We start from the raw sequence: 22,000 nt of genomic DNA, 5'->3' as shown, positions 1-22,000 counted from the left end.
TTAAACAACATGTAGTTCTGAAATGAGTCCTTTTTGTTAGTCACATTTTTAACGTGACAGAGCTAAACTTGGATTTCCAAGGGTGGGTTTGGGAAACCACCACAGCAAACACAGGTCCAACCTTCCAGAGCTTCTGCTCTGTATCAAACCGAACTCTGCTGTACGGGTTTCTAAACGGCCCCTGTGGGTCTCTGCTGAGCAGGGGCAGCCCCACGGCCAGAGCCGCTCTCCCAGGGCAGCCTTCGGCACGCGTAGTCACAGGGAACCAGCCAGAGGCCAAAAGCCAGTACCCATGAGCAGGAAAACTGCCCCCGATGCCAAAAGCCACTGTGCCCTGCTGAGAATGAGGTCTCCTGTCCCAGCCCGGCAGTGGAAGCACGTTGGGACACCCTCTCCCACGTATTTCTGCATGCCACGCTGCCCCCAGGGCGTGGGCTGGCCCCAGAGCCACTGCGGGTCCTCACTGAGGGACATCACAGCTCCTGTCCTGCAAAGGCTTAATCTGAGAAGCAGAAATCCGATAATAAGAGCTCGCTAGTTTGGCACACAGCATTGTAACAGATCCAGTTACCAGCAATTAGACACTCCACCCCAACTAATTTGTGCTAGAAGAACTATGACAGTTTCAAACAGAGAGCTTGATTATCTGCTCAAACTATTTACCAAAGGCTGGGGTGACTTCTCTGTCATTTAAAATGTTTTATATTAAGGCTGGACATTTTATTCAGAGATATTTACTGTAGCTTAAATGAGACAGTCAGAGAAGTATTTTCATTAAACAAGAGGTTAGACTTGATCATACAATGGACCTCTGTCATTAGTCACAGACTCACTTTGCCAATTCATGCTGAATTTTCAAGCTACACATTCTTGCAGATCTCTGCTTTATACTCTTTTATAATACTGTTGGTTGCTTCTACAATTACAAAATATCTCCTGCTGTATTTCCACATGCCCTTCTCCCACGGGTTGCTTATGCCACATTTCACGTTATTTCAGATACCGCCTTTGTGTGGGCTGGGGACACCACGGCCACTGGGACCCCGCGGACACGGGGCTGTGCCCGGTGGCCTCGTTCCCCTGCTGGCTGTGCAGATGAAGAGCAGCCTGTGATTTGAGGGATATTTCTCACAATAGTTTAAAAAAGCTCCCCTTGCTAACACCCCACCCCCAGTCACTCATCCCTGCCTCTGTGCTGTATCTTCAGCTGGAAACTCATCTATAAATTGTCTTGCAGGGGTCTGGTTTTGGCCAGTTATTTTGTTTGGTGGGTCCAAGTGGCCAGTGAGAACTAGTTACGCTTCTACTGCAAGGTACATACAGGGAGGGCAGGGGTTGAGGTTTGGCTTGAGCATTCATGTTTTCCCTATAGGCATCTCCTTACTCAGTACAAGATCTTTCAGAGCACGAGCTCTGATCTGGGACTGTCCCTGCTGGGGTATGAATAGGTCTCACGCATTGCAGAGGCCACTAAAAGCACCAGCAGGAACTGCCATGTGATCCAGCCCACGCTCCATCCAGTTGAGTTACAAGTCTCTGGCAACAGATTGCATTGAATCCTTCAGAGCAACCTAGGCAGTATTTTGCTGCAATGAAAAAATATTTGCTAGGCTTACTAGTTAGCTGCTGCTTTACACACTCAATATGCGCATTTGTATTACTTGGGATGACCACAGCAGCTCTCCTGTAAGCGTGGGGGTGCTGACTTCATTAGTAAGGCCATGTTGCAAGAAAAGAGATGCATCAGAAGTAACACATTTTCAGGGGACTTGCTATTTACCTGTACGTGCATAAACAGGCATCCCATCCTGCAGGACACAAGCTAGTTACTGGAAAGACTTACTGTAACTTACTATTCTATTTGGTCCTTAATTCCTTTAAGAAGATGGTAAGCAAACTTCCACCAGGAAGGGTTGAGCTGTTGAGCTCACAAGGGTCATTCCTTGGTTCCCCATGGATTGATGATGGCGCTGCCAGCAGCTGCCTACCTTCAGCAGCACCCAGGGTAACAGTGCCGGACCGATTCCCAGCCTGGCTATGGAACACCTCTCACCTCTGCTCCTCTCTCTTCAACCAAACTGCCAGTGCCCACCCTTTATGACAAGCCTCTGCAACTTTCAGTGGTTTTTTTTTCTCTGGTTTCTCTTAAGCCACAAACTTCTTTCTTTCTCGCACCCAGTAGGCTCCCTCCTGCTTTTGAGGGTTCCTTCAAATTTCTTTCCCAAATCCTGCCTTTGCTTGCTTTACTGACTCCACGACACCGTCAGCTGCCTATGGCAGACTAGCATTAAAAATTGCAATGTATTCCTTGGGCTTGGTGGCAAACGTTTTTCGAGCTATAGCCTACAGAAGACCAGCATTTTCCTTAGTGTCTTTCCATCTTCAGCACCCTTATTTCAGTAGCAAAATCACATGCCTCCCTCTTAGAACCACTGTGTGCTAAGAACAACACCCCATGGCCCTCAGCAAGGTGAGCTATGTGGGAAGTTGGCCTTTCTTGGAGCAGGAGGCTGGGCTGGGTGACCTCCAGAGGTGCCTTCTCACCTCAGCTATTCAATGGCTTAGGCTATAAACCCCTAGGAGGAATGGCTGTCTTAGACAGGATTCAGGTTTTTTTTAGAAAGAACGTGTATGAATACCAAGTATTGCAGCAATAAACGCTGCATAGCCTATATAAATGCACTCTGCGTGCATTCCAAGTGCTCTCCACTTTATGCAGCGATTAGTCACTTCCCGCAGAAGGAAAATGGAGTACCTATCCTCCAAGAGCCACCTTCGGGCTTCCGAGTGCCGTCCTTTATTGTAAAAAAGTCTCAGTCTTTACCCTATGAGAGAAAACCAAATTCTGTTGGAGCCTTAACCCACACCATGAAAAGCTACGTGCTAATTTAAGAAACAATAATACAATTATTTTGCTCTGATGCGCAGGGAAATGGCCCTGAACTGACTGCACAAATCCATTCGCTTGTGGTACCACGATTATGGGCAGGGTTAGGAACTGCTTCGCCAAACGGCTTTTTAAGCTGTCGTCAACACTCTTTCATTAGGGCTTTTTAGACACCGCAAAGCTAAATTACTCACACCTTTATTTGAACAGACTTTTCTCACCCACCTCTGCACAATCACCTCATGCACTCAGCTTCTCAGCTTCCCCTCCTGCCCCCACGTAGGCTGCTCAGCGTAGGGGGTGAGCGACGTGCGTATAGAAAAGATGCACAGATGCACTTCTGCTTGGTAATAGCCTCCTCCAGCTACTCGTTCACAGTGACAAGGCAAAGCTGCAAAATACAGACACGTAAACCTTAAAAACCGAGTCCATTTTGTTGCTCTACTCCCACATCTTACTGGAAGCTGGCAGCAAAAAGTCTCAGCTTGCAGATTTTGCAGACGAGACGTTTGGGGAAAGGCTTGCATTGGCAGAAAGAAGAAAGCAAACGACGGAGCGGAACAGCCACTGGAGTCCAGAAACAGAGAAAGCACGATGAAGTGAACAGAAGAGTACAGAAAGACTGCCATATGAAAAGAAGATAAAGAAGAGGGATGAGTTATTAGTGGAGATTAGAAATTTTAACAGAGGAGGATGGAAAATTGTAACAGGGGAAACAGGAGTGGGAGGAAGTGGTCATGAGATGTAAAGGGGCAAATACAGCTGTAAAAGGGTGGGGGAAAATCAAAACCACATTTACACCCATTTTTCATCCTAAAAAAGGAGATTAAAGATTTGCATAGGGAATATGTCTGATTCAGTTTAGAATGCTGCATGAGAAACACCAGAAACCCAAGCACGAAGCTAGCGACACGTCCTATTTTCAGCTCCAGAACTCAGGCAGCTCCAGCAGTCCACAGCCTGATGCTTTCTGCGGGGGTTCAGTGGAATGAAGCACAGGGGAGTCCCAACTGCTGCTGGAGACTGTGGTTTACACCTGGACCTGCCAGAAACACCAGACACTCGGGGAAATGTGAGGGCGATAATGATAGAGACACAAGGACCCATAGGGCTTTTGAAAATTTGTCTGCAATTGTTCCTACCCATTTGTCGTCATCACATTTTCGGTTATGCGCATTTCCCTCATTTCCATAGGCTGCACACCAGTTACTGGGCTTCAGTAATTCCTAACACCTACTGCGCACGTATCCATCTTAGAAATATACTCACTTCCTTCCCAGAACTTGTGCTAGCCCACCAGAAAGATACCAAATCTTACTCTTTTTGAAGAAACTCACCAGAAACATGTCAAATCTTACTCTTTTTGAAGAAACTATCAAAATCACACATAGTCAGTCAATTCATTTCTTTCCCTAACCCTACGGGAAAGGAGAACACATCAGGGAAACGATGCAGCTGTGGGTGGCGGGTTTGCACCCCCCTGCCCTGCTCTGCTGCTCTCTGTTGAAGGTAGCTTTGTTCCTTTTAGTGACAATGAAATGGAAGAGTAATGGGAAATAAAATTCATTGTAAATGATTACTTAGAAGTGAAATCAAACATTTTCTATCCAGCTCCTTTCAGGTGCCTGAATGAACATTGCCTGTATTGAGTTGCTAGGATTTGTATTTCAGAGGAAAGAGGACACAGTCACTTGGATGTGTTCTGGAGCTGAACAGCGTTCTTGCTTTTATGCCTCTTGGGTTGCTGGATCACTGCAGCCACTAAAAATATCTGGTGCCCCTGTGCAGCAGCAGTTATTTGAAGCTACCAGCTTTAAATTAACAGTCAAAGTCCTATTGTTAAAAAAAAAAAAAAAAGTAGGTAGAGTTCATATCTTTCCTCCACTTGACCCCAAAAGAGGCATCAAAGGCTTTTTGCCTTTTTTTTCTCCTCTTCCCAATAAACAAGGATGGAGTAGGATAAAAAAGGAGCTATTGTTCAGACCTGATCAAAAGCAGAAGACACATCTCCCCATTCAAAGGGAGTCTGTCCAGAGCCTCTGCTTCAGATGGGATGAACGGTCTCAGACACACGTGTAACTCTCCCTCCCCCCCGTGCAGACAAGGCTGCCCATGCCGAGCATTTGCTTGACCACTGCAAACCTCACCCTCAACGCCACCCCTGAAGTCCATGTGCCTGTGTTGCCTGTTCCCTCCATGCTCCCCAGTGGTTCAGTGCTAAAAGGCAGGGCAGCAGCAGCTGGAGGTTAATAAGATTTTCCTTTTTGGTTTTTTTTTCCTTTTCTTTTTTTTTTTTTTTTGTAACCAGAGCAAGTTGCTAGCTGAGGCAGCGCCTATCCTGCAAGCTCAGCCTTCACCCTGAAAAGACACAGAATCCAATTATATGGCAAGGAACAACTGCTGGCTGGAAGCAATTAGCTCTAAGTGCAAGCAGTTGATTGCTGGTGGTCACGATCACACGTTGGGAAAAGAAACACATTTTCTTGCACTAAGAACCTTCACACGTCCTTCAACTCAGTGTCTTTTATGGTTGCAAGAATATTTGCTCACCAGCTTTAACGGCATGCAGGATTTCCAGAATGCATCTTTCAGCCAGGAAGAACATGACAGATTTTTTAATATTGGCTTAGAAGTAATAAAAAAAAAAAAAAAAAAAAAAGTACTTCTGGCTATTTAGATAGTGATGTGACTAAAACAAACTCCTTTGTTTTTAGCAGCTGTTAACAATACCTGTAGGGAGCTGTTCCCAAGGCAGTTATCTCTGGCACTGGCAGCGGTAGGATGTAAACACCATGTATCAAGTTAATGGAAAACACTGAGCGGCCAGATCTGAAAGGAGCCGCGTTAGGCCAGGCCCCTCTGGCAGGCATCGCCTTCTCACGTGTCGCAGCAGCGGCGACGGCTTTCGGAGGGCAGGTCTTCGCGGGGGTGGCCAGCCGGGGCTCTGCGGCAGCGCTGGGGACGCGGTGTGGCCTGGTCAGCACATGGCGAGCCAGAGGTGGCGAGCCCAGCCCAGCCATTACAGCCAGGCTGTGCGAACCCGGGGTCAGCGCCCAGCTAACCCACCGCACGCCTGCAGTGGCTCTGTCGGAGCCAACGCGTGGCTGTCTGCATCTGTCCACACAGACGTAGCCCAAGATGAGAAAGATACCGATGGGTTATTTTGAATGACATAGTCCGGGCTTGTACACTGTGGGAGGTGTGATGGGAACTCTTTCTGTCTTTCTTGATAATTTAATGAGCTGTTGTAATGAGGGATGCACCGAGCCCCTCATTTGTATGCGGTTCCCACATGAGATGTGAATATTAAATTCCTCCAAGTATGAATCAGCACCTCTTACTCCCACAGCTCTTTCCCTTATCTCTCCATCTCGACCAGCTCCGCGGTTCCAGATCCCCTCACAGCCCCCCTGGGCTCCCCCCACTTCACTGCCACCACAGGCAGGAGACACCCTTGCTGACCATCAGAAGAATGAAGCTGGAGAGAAGGTCTCGGTTTCTCCTTCAGAAGCGACTGCAGCCGGGTCAGCCCCGTGGCCTGGTCGCGTTTGGGAAAATTGCATGACGCGGCAAACTAAACCTACAGGGCATCGCTGTCTCTGACAGCTGGTAGTTTAAATAATGAATTGGTAATTATAAACCCTTTTGAAATAAGAATGAAGTTTTTTAAAAAAAAGCTATAAAGTTTGGAGACACACCTTTTGCTGGTGAAGGGCTTTCCCACGTTGGTTCCACTCGGCACGGGCAGGCAGCAGGTGCTTGCCGCTCCGCACAGACACTCACCAAACAAGAAAAGTCGGGGGCTAAAACAAGGTTGCAAATAGCAGCAATTCCAGTCCAAAAATCATTTCCATAGCAGAGGGGGGGAAGTGCTCCCCGAGGACAAGGAGGCTGGCTGGCTTTCACTTTTTTGTGCTGAATAGATGTTCTTTTGTACGCAGTGAAGAAGGAAAAATAATGGCAGAATGGGGCGAAATTGAAAAATTCGGAATTGCAGTGTAAAAGTCACCACCTGCTCCTGCAAAACAGGCTATTCTTTATTTCCAAAGCTGTGGGAGCTGTAAACCAGGATTTCTCAATAAAGTGTGCTAAGCTAAAAGGCATGAAGATAGCGACAGATCCAGACTTGTTAGTGCCATGAACGTTTGTCTTGGACACAACATACAACGTGTAGACAAAGCACTGCGTCTATCACCTAATGCCTTCCATGTCATACCCAAACCTGGGCAGAAAGTCCCACCTCAGAAATACTCAGAAACCAAAGTTAAAATGTACGTTTCAGTATAAAAACAAACCTAGCATTTTAAACGCCAGGATTTCTGCTTTAACGACTTTCCTTTTGGGACCTTCCCACCATCACCAACACCCAGACTCCAGTTGCTTGAGATCTCCAGGACCAAAGCCAAGAGTGTAACAGGAAGGAGAAAGTACAAACTCCATACCCAGTAAACGGGAACTTTATTAAGCTACTGAGTTACTCCGAAATGTATAAATGTTCCATTAAATACATTCAGTTTTCTTTTACACAGATTTATAGAAATTTATTTACATTTTCCAAACACATTTAAATTATTTTTCAAGCTTGCTACCAATAAAATTTTTTTGGGTTTTGTTGTTTTTTTTTTTTGTTAAAGGAAAAAAGTCAATCATCTGCTCTTGCAGATGTGCATACATACACACAGATACAAACAAGGGGGATGATTCTGTATCTAACCCACAAGGGAGGCTGTATCCAAAAAGCTTATAGGGTTTCAATCAAAAACTTACCCTTGCCGAAAAGTGGGCTATACAAATTCTCCCTGTGGGACAGACTCAAACAAGAGGCCCTGTGCAATACTTTACAGTGTTTGGGTATGATGTCTGCACCAAGATTTGCTGGTGCAGGGCAAGAGCTAAAGGCCTCTTGCCAAATTCAAAACACAAAGTGTCCCTGATACTAGCCCATGAGAAGCATGTGAGCAATTAAATGGGGCTCATTCTCATTGAATTACGCTCTCCCAGCACTGAGGAATAGAGCAGACAAACAGATCTACCGCTAGTAAGTCAATGCCACTTGTCCAAAGAGATTTTCCTTTTATTTTTTTATTTTATTCTTAAATGAGGCTTCATTCATAAGTGAATAAGAAGGCAACTTTTTGAACGAGACGCTTAGGAGAACAGTGATCAGTTTCCCCACCTACAGACACTGCCCTTGGGAAGATGTACAGCATGCTGAACAAGTTTTCCCTCGTTCTCTGTACCTTAGTCTGACAGGAGTTAAAATTTGTATCTGCAGGAAAAGAGGTGTTTTTCTTTTGTAAAAAGCTTATCAAATACTAGTTTAACTCATCTTTTAGAGTCTTTAAACATTAAAAACCACGTTTGAAGCAACCAAGGAAGTCTAAAAAACATTGTCATGCGTAAGCTGTGTGTTTCATGCTAAATATTCGTGTTGACAAGGAGAGGGAGAGGAGGCGGCGGTGGCAGGGAAACTAATGGCTCAATCAGAGCCATTGCAACATTCAAGTAATTTGGTAGTAGATAAACCAGTGGAAACATGGAATGGTATGAAAGTGCTCGGCACTACATCGCAGCCTTCAAGAGTTGAACTGCAAACATCCTTGATATGTATCATAAATATATGGCACTTCTGTATGGCCAAAAGCTGGTAAGTTTGCTTGTGACTGAAACAAGTCAGTAGTCATCATCCCAATGGTTACAGATGGCCATTCCAACAGGCACAGCCTCCAGCTGTGCTACTCGATGCAGCACCAGCCGTATCTACGTATGCATGCAAGACAATGCTGCCACATTCTTGGAGAACAAGCCTCCTGCCCAGCAGAAAGCCTTCTCCAGACACACATATACATTCATAAAACATGCTAGAAATTCTTCAGTGAGGTTAAAGACAGCCACAAACGGCAAACCTCTCGTTTTGCTGTTTCTTGGCCAGCCGTTCCCAGTCTGTCCAATTGCCAGCAATGGACTTCAGAACAGGCAAAAAGAGCTCCTGAATCCAAGGAATCGAAAGCAACGGAAAGCACAATCACCTAAGGTCATTTTCAGTACTGTTCCACAGGATTCACTTTGACATCAAATAAGGAACCGACCAGCACAAAGGCTGTCTTAGGAAGAATCTTACTGTCTCGGGAAGAATCTTATGTACACAAAAACTGGCCTTTATCCATGTTTTCTGTCACGTGTTTCATCTTGTAGTTTAACTTTTTGGCTTTTGGTGACCTTCTGTATGACAAATACACAAGACTTGCTGTTACGCTCACATTCCATCACAGTAGCTTCAAATACATTCAAATTCACAAAAAAGGATTTAGACCAGAACTTGCCCTTTTCCAACGGTGTGCCGTACTTTAACTAGCACATGATGCTGCTTATCGGCAATGTTACTGTTTTGAGGAGTTTCATGACACAGACATCCAGTGCTTGAAGAAGCGTTCACATTCCAAGAGTCAAAAACCCCTCCCCCTTACTTCAGTAATGGCTTCAGTATTTTACCAAACGTGGTCCGGTTTGCATCTTTCAGTTTGAGAGAGGCCTTCTCCGCTGTTCCCTGCTCCTTCGGTGCAGCTGTGCTGACAGCTTCTCCCTGCAGGATGCTTCTCCCAACCACTCTGGCACTACTTGCTCTCTTTAAGGTACTCACACTGTTCTCCTTTGGACTCAGATCATCAGAGGTTGCCACGGGCTTTGCTTTAGGCAGCCTCTGGGACATAGACCTTGTGATGGTTGGAGGTTTGGATGAGCAGGATAGATCTACTTTTGCACGCTTTGAAGAAGAAGCCACTGTATTCCTCGCAAAGTTTGGGACAGCGGATGGTGTTTTGGGAACAGTGACTGTGGCAACCTTGGTGTCATCTGTAGGGGTCTGGGGTTTTACACTGGAGCGACACATCTTCATTTCATCTGTCTTTGATTTGACATTACTCCTAACAGGTTTAGAGCTTGGCTTCTTGAGAGAGACTCTGTCCCTCTCAAAATGAGCACTGCTCGAGGTGACAGTGCCCCTTTGTAACTTTGGCTCTTCTACCGACATGCTATGCCTGTAAGGACTTCTTGGCAGCGTGTCTGTTGTGCCTCTGACAGAGCTGCGATGAGACAGCCGGCTTTCCACCGTGCTGGCTTCACGAAGCGCTGGCTTGGCTTCTGGCTTTTTCATGCTGCTCGGTGCTCTGTTTGACCGAGAAATAGGCACCACTTTCCTCATACTTTCATTCTCAGAGGCATTCAAAGTTCTTACAGGTCTGGAAGGAGCTGTATGGCTAGGGCGAGTGCCGCTGGATTTTGTGGAGCTTGGAGACCTATCTTTTAGAGAGTTTCTCTTTGGTCCTGCTGGGTCTTTATTTTTTACAGGCTTTTCTTTAGGAAGGGTGGGCTTGCTATTGGCATCATCCTTACTGTTTGCAGAAGTGTGAAGAGACAGATCCTTGGCTGAAGCAGAATTCAGGTTTGAGAAGAACGTTCTAGCACTGTACTGAGCACTATTCCCAGAAAAGCGTGCTTTACCAGCCTCGCTTCTTACTTCATTGCCTGCTGACTTAAAATCATTTCCCTCTTCAGAGTCCAACGTCAAAGAACAGTCAGTCGTCGTATCTGACACGTAGAACATCGGCCCGTCTTCCCTACTTCCCGAAACACTTGTATCCATAGACACAGGGCTGCTACTGCTGGGTTCTGAAGCTTCACTCTTGCAACCCACTGCCTTGGCTTTATGGTCGTTGGCCTCTCTGGAACTTCTGCAAGCTGGAGGCAGGTCATCATCGCCAGTGCTAAGGGAATGAAAGCTTATATCATCTAGAGTCTCCAAGTCTGGTCCACCAGCATCCTCTAAATATATCAAAGGTGCATCCTCTGCAGGCTTTGCTCCTTGAATATCAAACTTACGTAATCCTTTAACAAGTTCACGCTCCTCAATTGCAAGGGCCAGAGCATTTATATCTGTGGACTCCTCGCAGGACACGTTGGAAGTGTGCATGTTGTAGTCGGTGCTTCTCTGCAAGTAATGGGCACCAGGACTGGCTGAGCCACTGAAGTGACTGACTTGAGCTGGAGGCATCTGCAGGAGGCCACCACCTTCTACTTTGGTTTCAGACTGTTGGTGTATGTGCAAGGTATTTAAGTTGAGATCTCTCGTTTCTTTGGATTCAGTCCACGCTACGTTTGGTCTTGCTTGTCGGGCATTTGCACGGGGAAGGCTGTTAAACTTGTTTGGATCCTCATCTTTGGAGATTTCCAGGAAACTCTGCAACTCTCTGTCTGCAGTTATCCCCAAAGAAAGTCGAGAGCGTCTAGAATTGGGGTTTCTGTACAAAGGGCTTTGAGGTCTCTGCTGCAAGAAGGGAAGGAATTCTTCAAGTCCCTTTTTGGCCAGCATCTCCACGTCATTTTCACTGCTGCTCCGCCCAAAGCTCCCAAGCTCTCCAGCTGCCCAGGATCGACGCTTTTCCTCCAGCTCCTTCCGCCTTTGCAGACTATGAAGTTCCTGGATCTCTCGTTCCCTATTTTCCTGATGAGGAAAAGCATAAATACATGCCTCAGAGGACAGTGTCCTATGCACAAAAACCAGTCACACTCCTTTATCTTTCCCTTTATTTCCTCCCTTCAAAATTAGCTCCTACTGCTACCACTCTCTGCGCCCCCTCCCCCCCCCCCCCCAATACATACACACAAGAAATCACCATGGCAACCCCCGCTTGCAACCATTAACCCTATGGAGAGCAGCTCCCTGCACAGCTAATGCTGGCAACACATCAGTCTGGTCAGCGTAAGAAAAAAATGCACAAGTCCCTGCAGAGACCAAGAATGTGACATATCAAAGCCAAGCAGGTGTCAAGTCCGGCCAAAGAGTTCCGGCTGTTAAGATGGAGAGCTTCGAGTCCCCACCGAGTTTAAAGCTGGCCGTTTTAATCAGGTGAGTAAATGTCTACCTGATCATTACACTCATATTTTAAGACGCACTTCTCTGATGAGCACACACCCTATGTGTTCCTTCCATCCTCCCTTCTAACAACTGCAATGGCTCCTCAGCCATTGTTCTTCAGTTTCTACAGGGTTCTACTTACCTGGGACTGAAAATTTTGTGAAAAGACAACGCTTAATTGCATACGAAAGAAAACAGACGAGTTAAGAGAATGCCTCTTGATCATTACTTAGACATCAGCTGACACCACTCAAGGACCATTAATCAATGCCTCATTCCAGTTTTGGATCTTGCATTCACCCTTGGCTTCAAAAACTGGCAACTATTTGCACAGAAGTTGCCCAGGGCAAGCTGGAGATTTTGGCAGCTAGGCTGAGGAGTTTTTCTTCAGGAAGCCATAGAAGAGGTAGCTTGCGTTTGAAAGACAACACAGTAACACCTCGTTACTAAAATCATTAGCAGTGGATTACTGTGAATATCATTTTAACTGTCACCTGCAGGCTTCCGATTTAATCTAGCTGAACCTCTGGTTGAACTTTCTAGGTTATTTTCTGAAATGGAAAACCTGGTCTTCTAGAGCCAGTATGGCTGTGGCAAGAGAAAGAAGGGGGAGGCTAGTCTTGACAGAGGATTAACAATTTACATAATTTCCCAGCATATTGTTAAATCTGTTTGGAGCAGTAACACATTGTTTTAAAAAAAACACACCTATATTTGTCTGAAGCACTGTCTAGTTTGATCTTCCCATTGTTGTGACAACAGAAGAGCTGCACAGCTAGAAAAAGTTGCCTGAAAGCTTTCAGTAAACAAAAGCTGAATGCTGAAGCTCTTTTTGATGAATGGGTTAATCTACACCTCTTAAAGTGCATTTGAGACTACGCTGAGCTCTGAAAGATAAAATGCATTAGACCTAAGAAACCTGAACAGCTAAGAAAGGAAAAAGAAAAAAACACTTGCATTTCAGGAAAAACTTCTGTGGCAGGGAGTTTTCTTTCACAGGTATGGAATTACAGAATGAATTCTTGCCAAATGCAAAAGCTCAACTTTAAATATCCCGTTGTAAATAGAAATTGTTGAAAATAGTTGCAGGTATTATTATCATATTCTGTATTAGACACAGAACATTTTAACCTCACCCAAAATATATTTCAAGATATTTTATTCAAATGAAAAAAATCTAATTTTAAGCACACGTACACATGTTAAAAAAATTGCAAAAAATATTTAAACATTTAAAGTATGTGCACATGGCCACTGTGGTATGAGTTATCTTTTCAGACTGCTAGCTGTGCTGTCCACACATCACGTTCATTTGTCAAAACTGTATCTTTATTCCGAATTGTTCTGCTAATTTCATAGGAACAGAGGTTCATCCCCACAAAACAGCCAGTAACCAGATCTTCTCAACATTTGCAAGTAAGAGACTAATTTGTCATTTTTAGAGTGTAACTACTTACTAGAGAGAGAGGAGGGAAGATCCCCATTGGGCTTCCAAGTAATAGCTGTCCCAACCTGCACTTGTAATGTGTGACTATGAATTAAATTCCCAGTCCCAAACATATATGAACAAAAATATGCATGAAATCACCTCTCACTAAAACGTCTGGAATAGTTACCACCATCTGGTTTTATATATTTGTATAATGTTGGTAAAGGTTAGGTAAGTGACTGGTGCAACAGGCATGTTAGCTGAACATCTCCTCAGCCTGCGTGTCTAGCCACGTGACGGAGGGCAGCGGAAGCCTGAGCCAGGGCTGATTCAGGCTGGTATGTCTGTATCACGGGCCACCACATCTCAGGGCCTTTCCAGTGACCCAACGTTACCAGTCCAAAGTGTGAACAGCGAGCGCCAGCCAGCAAGCCTGTGCTACCTGCCTCGCTGCTCAGCTTCCCAGCCACCCACCTGCTTGCCGAAAGAGGAGGAAGGAGCCCACCTAGGAGAGGCCAACAGACCACCCCGACACACCACCTCAGCGGTCCAGCCTGCCTGCAGAAGATGGGAAGCAGCGGGACTGCCACAGGGCTGGACAGAACGACCACTCCCCACCTGGCTTCTGGCAAGGAATGCCTAGAAGAGGGCAGTTTGCTGTAGCCATTTGAGCAAATACATCAAACCCCACAAGATATAAGTCCCTTAAGCAGAAAAAAACAATTCATGTGAGTCAATATCCATGTCAAACGTGTGACAATCTCATTCAGTGCTCCTACCTTAACAGCTTTGTTGAATCTTACGCAGAAGTCCCTAAATATCTGGAAACATTCATCCAACTTCATAGTTTCTTTATCTTCACAGAAAAAGTCAATGAGAGCATTTCCCTCCTTTTGTAATTCTCGCTTCTGGTGTTCAAGCTCCTTTAGATGTCTTAGAGCAAACTGTAGCAAAAAAACAGATATGGCATGAACAAGGCAGAAAAATTAAATTGACAACAGGTCATGTATATATTAGGAACTAACGAAATGCATGTTCCAACCTAGGAGCTGTTACAGAGCCCAGGAAATTAACACTTTGAAGGAGAACTCCTACTAACAAAAGGAAACATGTAATTTCAGCAAAGTGAGTATGGAAGGTTATGGAAAATGGATCAATCAAAACGTAAATTCTAGTGACTAGGATACAAACCAGGCAAAATGTCAAAAGCCCTTGAACTTTGATTTTTAGATGAGTAAAATTAAAGACTGTACTAGGACACTGACAGACCACCTGGGAGCCCCTTGAAAGCTTCATGTGCCTTATTCTCCCTGCAACTTTCAACTAAGCATAAACAGATTAATTCCTCCTCCCTACTTTTCCCCAAAACCCACATGGATAAATTCATATATGTATGTCACAGGATTAACTCCTTCCTAAGTTGACCCTAGACCACAATAAAAAAAGGTTTTCATGTCAGAAAGGTAAGGAACTGCTAGAAATATGTATATTTTAAGACATTCAGAAAACGTCACCATAAAGTAGCACTTTGAATCATAAGTATAGAGCTATGTAGGCAGGGTTTGAGTAGATTAGTGCAAAAAGATTCAAGAGGAAGAGAAAAAGGCTATGGTAAGACCTTGAGCAGCAGAATTGCTTAAAACACTTTCAGCAATTGCCCCTCTGCCTCTCCTATCTGCATCACCAGGCATTCACTCCCATCCTTACACAGTCCCAGATCTGAGACAACATGTGGCTTAAAGTAACCTGGGAAAAAAGTTAATTTTAATTTTACTTGTTAGCCTTAAAAAAACCTCCAACATAAAAAAAACACACCCAATAAAAAGATGAATTGAAGATGAACTGGACAATTGATAAAAGCATACATAGAAAATGAGCTCCTCCCACATATTTCAGTAATTTATTCACAAGGATGAGATAATCAAAGCTAACTTTTAAATCAGCTTGGTTATCAACTGTAATTTAGAAACAAAAACCGGAAGTGTTTATGCAAGGTATGCATTTGTAAAATGATTTTTTCCAACATTTCTTTTGGAATGTGGCCTAAACAAGGTTGTAGTGTTACATAAAACCAGCTATTAAATTAAAAAAAAAAAATCCCATACATGTTAGAACATAACATTAAAGAGTCTGGGTGCTATGGCTAAAAGCCAACAATTCAGAGTGAATGAGGACAGGTATTTCAATCTTATCCCCCCACCCCCTCCTTCATCAACTTCTCATCTCCTGAAAAACTACGGGACTATTAACTACATTTGCAAGTTGAAAATCAGGGTGGGTTAAGTTCCAGATCAACACCTGCTCTCTCCTACTTTTAATAATTATCTGTAGCGTGAAAAAGAAAAAATCCTTTAATTGAAGTGTAATATGTATTTCTCCAGGCACCACCACATACTCAGAAAACACCAAGAACTCTGCTCCAAAGTTAAGTGTACAAATTCAGGTAAATATACATTCAGGTCTATAAAGTCAGTGCAATACTAAAAAAGAAAAGGAGAACCCACCCAGAAGTAATGGTGTGGCTCAGAATAATATGCTCTGTGCTAAGAGTAAATTAGTAGAGAAAGCAGTCCCTTCCAGCTTCTAAAAACATCTCTTCAGTTACCCAGCCATCAGGATTCTACGCATCGCACAGCCTCAGCTGGAACTGATGTGCTCCAGTATAACATGACACGCAGACAGTATAGTTTAGACAGCTGCGCCGTACAAAACCAGTGACCAGTCCAAACTGTCTTATATTTTAACTGCTGATCTTCATCAGTCATTTCACAGGCATTAAACATGCTTGCCTAACAAGCCTTGGGCAACGTATGCTCAGTATCCCTCCCTGTAAAAACACAGTCCTTCCAACACTCTCACTCGACAAACAGCATACAGTTGGAACACCTTTGTACCACTGACAGGGTAGACATATTAAAACAATGCTCCTGTTTATTAATGTGTCCACACAAATTACATTCAGTGGAGGAATGCTCCTGTATTCAGGCAATAGTAACACGTTAACATGGACATCCTACAAACCTGGAGAAAGCTTTCCATTTGGTGAAAGAGTTTCGGGTCTCGCCGAATGCTTTCTTTAACAGATCTTGCCTTGAAAGACAGCGAGTGGAGCTCTGCTTCTATATTATCAATGGACAACCTAAAAACAGCATATACAGAGAATGTTCATCCAGGGGGAGGGAGCTGCCCACAGCTTAGCCACAATATGCTTCAAAAATGGATGTTTAACATAAGGTGCAACCTGGCTATCAAACAAGACCTGCCTGTTTGGGAAATCGTTCCAGAGTAGACACGCAAAGTTAGGAGAGAGATAAGCACATTTCTTCTTATTTGCAACCTGAAAAGGTTCCCATGGGGTGTAGCTTCACGATTAACTCCACCAGTCCTACCCAGCCTTACTACCAGAAAGGGTAATACCACCCTGCCTCTGACGAGATGTTCTTTTTCTCTCCCTGGCGCCTGTGCTAGCACTCATTTTCTAGATGGCCAGCCGTATCTGTGCACTGAAAATAACCCGGGAAAAGGAAAAAACAATTTGCTTCCAGATGGATCATTTGCTTGGTCCAGCTGATTACATGACAGTTCAAGTGCAGGAGCTGGCACAAAAAGGTGGGTCACAAGAGACTGTCAGCCAAGACTACCCATTTTGGCAGTAGGATTTAGCATCATGAAACTGCACATTACGTTCTTCTAAGCAGTCACAGCGATGTAGCCTGCATGGTCTTAATTAACACAGCAGTTAAAACATTTCATCCTTCTACCACATACCAGCAGCAGAGCTGCTCCTGTGGAGAAGCAACTCAGAAACTGAAGATGACAGGAAAGAGCTCTGATCTGATGTAAGCTAAGCTTTATCCTGGGAGACCCATGTTCCATACAACGGGAGCTCCCACCCAAATCTCTCAGTCACTGTGAGGGTAAATGCTTCTGAATCTACGGTGTTCCCTTCACAAGAGAACTGAGCTTTGCCTAGGAATTGAAGCGCTACAGTTTCCAAAAGGATAAAACTAACAACTGTACACATGTTTCTAACTCAGGTACTTTTAACTAGCAGCATGACTTTAAAGCAGTAAAGCTGAAGAACTTGTGGCAGACTGACTGAAGTGCACGTGGCAGTGGATGGTGACAGCATGCATAAGTCTGTCAGTGCGCAGACAGATGAGTATCATGTGTGCTGTTTTTTCTCTGCTTACTTCATCTGCAAAGGTTAGTTCCCTGTTTTGGGCAGATCATGGCTACTTTTGCAAATAAGAAAAGCAGTAGAAGATATAGGCTATATTTTTCTGCCTGTGAAGGAAGAAAAGGGTGGCCTACAAGTAAAGGCGGCAAGACAATAAAAATAAAGAACATAATGGTCGTTGCTTTAACATGCTCTAACTGGGAGGATTTATGAGCAATTTGTACATGACAGTTGTGTCTAATAAAGATCTTCCTCATGCCTAATGGTATGACATCTATTTCATTTTGTTTCATTTTCCTGTACAAAGTGCATTCCCTGAGTAGATTTCAGCACAAATTACAACAGAAGATTTTCAGCATTAACAAATGTGATCAAAGAACAAGGTGGCTAGAAAAAAATATCACCAGATTTGGGATTCTGCCTGTTCCTCTGCTGTTTGCCAGAGGGCTTGGATGCCAAGGGAAGATACATTCCCCAGCAGGCCACACGGCAGACTGCCAAAAAGGTGTGTGGGTTGGATGGCAGAGAGCCACACAGGTGGTCCCTCAAAAATTTTCTGCTTAACTTCACGGCCACTCCTTTCCTCAGAAGATTTCAGAGTCCTTTACAGACATTACTTAACCCTGCATCAGGTCTAAGAGACTGGATCTATTTTCTAGCTGGGAAAAGAATGCAAATAGATGGCTCAAGAGCAAGTAAGCAGCAAAACTGGGAACAGAACTCCAGCACTGCTATCTTCTAGTTTTGGGGTTTAGATCATACTGTCTCACAAAACCAAGTACAGTTATTAAGGTATGAACTGGGTTCAGTTTAAAATCATGCAGCTGAAGACTTTTAAGATGAAAACAATACAGACCCAAACCCTTCAGATTTTCCATCCAAGACAGAAATGGAGAAGCAAACGAAGTATCAAAAAGCATCTAACAGAAGCCAGGGCCCGTACCTGTACCTGGTACCAGATTTGGAAAAGTATTGTAGCCTGCTCAGAGACAGATGAAAAACGGTTTAAGGAAAAACAGTAACATGCTTTTAGTTAATCCCTTAAGTGTCACATACATGCACATGTATTTGATAGAGATGAAACTACCAAAAACCTACAGAGATCATGTCATAAAAACCCTCATACCTGAAGGCACATTGCAGGCATACTTCTGCTAGCAAATGGAAATGAAGCCCTCAAAGCTATAGTAAACATTTGTAAAGATCTCAGGTTTTGTGCCAAGACTTCTCTGAACAAGCCTCATTGCTTCACAAATAAGATAATTCCAAGACACAGTCTAACTTAAGTGCTTGGTGTTCTTTTGACTTACCTGGCAGCATCATGAACATCCCTAATTTTTTCTGAAAAGTTGAGAAGAGCAGCATCTTTCTTTTGGGCTTCCTGAAACAAATAGAACGAAACCAAAACACACAAAATCCATTAACATTCCACCACCAAGCCAAAGTCCCTAAGTCCAGCAGTTCTAAAGCCTCTGGGAGGGCACCTGGAGGTTTCTCTCCTGCACTGTTTTTCTTCCCATTCAATTCTAACAAAATTGAGCAAAGGAGACCCCTTAACGAAAGGCAGGGATCAGAACTGGAAATTTTAAACAACAGCTTCCATTTTGCAGGGCACAATAATAGCTGCTTTTGCCAGCGAACGCAAGCCACATGCATTAAAAGGGAATGTCAGGGACAGAACAATTTACTGATGTCCATTGTTGGAGCAGATACGACGTTTCCTGCGCACACATCACTTAATACCCTATTGTTAGCTGCCTGGAAATCTGTTAAGCCAGTTTGTACACAGATAACCAAAGTCACATATAAAAGCATTTAAATTCTCTCCCTTCTAAAATCAAGAAGTTTGAAAGGAAGGAAAAATAACTTGAAAAAAGTCTGCAGCAGTTTTAAAAATACATGTCAGTCACTGAGAGAGGAAAAAACCCTTGATGTTTCTCAAAAGATTCAACAGGAAGACTGAAAGAATATATTTCAAAATAAGCTACTTCCACAGTGTAAGAATTCAGGACAATAGCAGAAAAGCTACAATGAGGAAGTTACACAAAGGCAAGCTTTTACATGACATAAAAAACTTAAGTTTTCCAAGGGTTTCTGGATAGGATGATCAAACATAGGCAAACTGATGAATGTTGTGGCAGGAGAAGAAGGGTGAAGATTAGGATTAATGCAGTAAAAAAGCTCTTTTTCCTGAGGCACATGGCCGCTTCTATTATCTATCATCTTTGGCTCTACATTCATAGCAGTTGCTTATACCAGAAAAATAGTTTTTCTATACCAGAGCAACAAAATGCAGCAGACTCATTCCAGGTTTGTTTGCTTTTGTGTCCGCCAGCTTGAGCAGTGACGACAGCTTAAATCCAACAGCATTGCCAGCATAACCTCCCTAAAAAGAAACGAGCAAACAGCTGAGGCATGACATCAACGGTCTGCAATACTAACAAGGAAGTTTGGAAGTTTGGTCAACCAGCCATCTCCGTTTTGGCTGTCACTTACCGCATTCATAATATTCCCAGCCTGGAGGACCAAGTGCAATATGGAATGCAGTTCCTCACAAGTCATTAACTCTGCAAGGAACAAGAAAACTGCTGTCTAACGATTGTTTATTTAGAAATATACACAATCAGCTACCAAACCTCTCTTCATCTCAAGTTTTAAAGGCGAAAATTTTTATTTTAACAGGAAACCTCAACAAACTGTAAAGGTCGTGTGGAAAAAAATGGTACTATATAACTCAAATTCACAAGCACAGCTGACAAACCTCAAGTATGGTTCAGACTTCAGCTTAGCAAGTGTAGTATTTCCAAGGCAACCCCCAGCAGTTAACAAAACATTTGAGGCCTAATCCTGCAATGTGCAAAGTGTCTCATGCAAGCAGTTAAGTATCCTCACCACCTACTAATTCCAGTGTGAGGTAAGTGTTCCGCACCCTGCAGGATCCATATGCCATCTGTCAGGGCCGGGCTTTTGAACCATTATTCTTTTTTTGGGAGACTTAGCCATCAGGGCTGAAAAGATAACGAGGCAATGTTTACATTTTCCTTCTTTAGCCCAGTCTCACTGCGAATCATAATTTTATTTCTGTATGATCACCAACTCAAAGCAGCATTTATTTTACTTCAGTCACATCAAAGATGATTTAGCACAGTTATATTCAGTGTGATGCAAAGAGTCAAATGGAACAAGATTGTCTTTTAAAACTTTTCCATCACAGAAGCTTGTTTTGAACATATTTCCATTTTTTGCAAAATGCACAGTAGTAAGGCTCTATCTGAATTCATAGACCTTTTCACCCAGATACATACTAACACAAAACAATACATGTGCTTAAAAGTCACCACAGGGATTGCCTTTGAAATAAGATACAGAAATGCAGAACTGTAAAGAGTTAATAAATTAGCATTACACAAGTGGCACAGCACACCATGTAACTCCAAATTTGCAAGTGCCCATACAGCAAGAAAAATAACACGAGCTGGTTTTAATATAAGCTACTATATTTTACACTGATGAACATAATAAAAGGTGGAATCCCTTTTATTGCAGTACAAATACTTCTAAAAACTATTTTGCCTCAAAGTTCATATTCTGTAATTTACCCTGCATTTAATGCTTAGCACAATACACTAATCTATCATTTTGGAAGCAGATAGCCCTTGTATCTTCAGATTTCAGTATTAGCGGCCTAAAAACATAGAACTAATTAAATAACCCTTTGACCTAACAAGCTACAGGTGAGGAGGCAAGGAGGAAGAAAGAGGAGAGAATACAAAAGAAAGTACCAAATTTCATAAGGCCAAGAGGAGAAGGCAACTTCTGAAGATTTTGCATAGTAAGAGCCTGCTCAGCGTCACTGAGATACATCCATCTGCAGGCCAGATGAGAATCCATCAGGCTGTTTAGACCATCCTAACCCTTAGTGATTATCAGCATTAGAATTTAAGTAAATATTCTCCCAGCTTAATTACAAGGAAAGAAACATAGGAGATCGGAATAGGAAAGCAGACCTAATTCCTAAACAACTTCGGGCTAGCAACAAACCCTTAATCGCAAAGACCAAATGGAGAAGAGCACATGACACCAGTGGACTGAAAACAGGGAAGCCCAGCCAGCCGGATTTGCATGACTGGCCTGATGTAGGAGCTGGAGACCAAAGTGTCTGCTCGGGAGGGAAAGAATTCATCATTCACAGATGTCCTGGGTGAAGGACATGAAGGACAAGAGGGCGCGGCTGCTTTGATACATAACATACTCCCTCGCGTATGCCTGCTGCTCAAAACACAAAGAACAATGATTTGAAAGAGATCCCAGTAACAGGCCAAACTCAAACCTCGGCCTAAGCCACATTTTCCTGAGCCAAGGAGGACTACTTCAAACCCCACCGGTGGGGAAACACACCAGGCTTTGCTCCCTCTCCTTTCACTAAAAATGACTTTCCTAAGCACTGGTGCTTGCGGTTGAATACTTTGACTGCTGTGCCTTTTTACACCACAAGAAGCAGCCTGAACAGTGCTCTAGCAGCCTGTCCAAAAATCTGCCAGCATGAAATAGGAATTTCATATTGAAGAGGGCAAATAGGCACTCCAGGTC

At 43.7% G+C, this 22,000-nt stretch overlaps 1 protein-coding gene across 1 annotated transcript in view; it reads right to left on the bottom strand.

Annotated features, from left to right (window-relative positions):
• Positions 1-7,494: 7,494 nt before the first annotated feature.
• The window catches only part of FHDC1 (FH2 domain containing 1), a 36,763-nt gene continuing 22,257 nt past the window's right edge, over positions 7,495-22,000 (bottom strand). The window contains 6 exon segments of the mRNA XM_055797831.1: positions 7,495-11,387; positions 14,010-14,174; positions 16,252-16,369; positions 18,721-18,791; positions 19,689-19,796; positions 19,907-19,977. Coding sequence (XP_055653806.1) covers positions 9,351-11,387; positions 14,010-14,174; positions 16,252-16,369; positions 18,721-18,791; positions 19,689-19,796; positions 19,907-19,977 — 2,570 coding nt within the window. The 3' untranslated portion in view covers positions 7,495-9,350.

This window comes from Falco peregrinus, chromosome 2, assembly GCF_023634155.1.
Source record: "Falco peregrinus isolate bFalPer1 chromosome 2, bFalPer1.pri, whole genome shotgun sequence".
In the NCBI taxonomy this organism is placed as follows: domain Eukaryota; kingdom Metazoa; phylum Chordata; class Aves; order Falconiformes; family Falconidae; genus Falco; species Falco peregrinus.
This window is presented reverse-complemented; position numbering and strand designations above follow the sequence as displayed.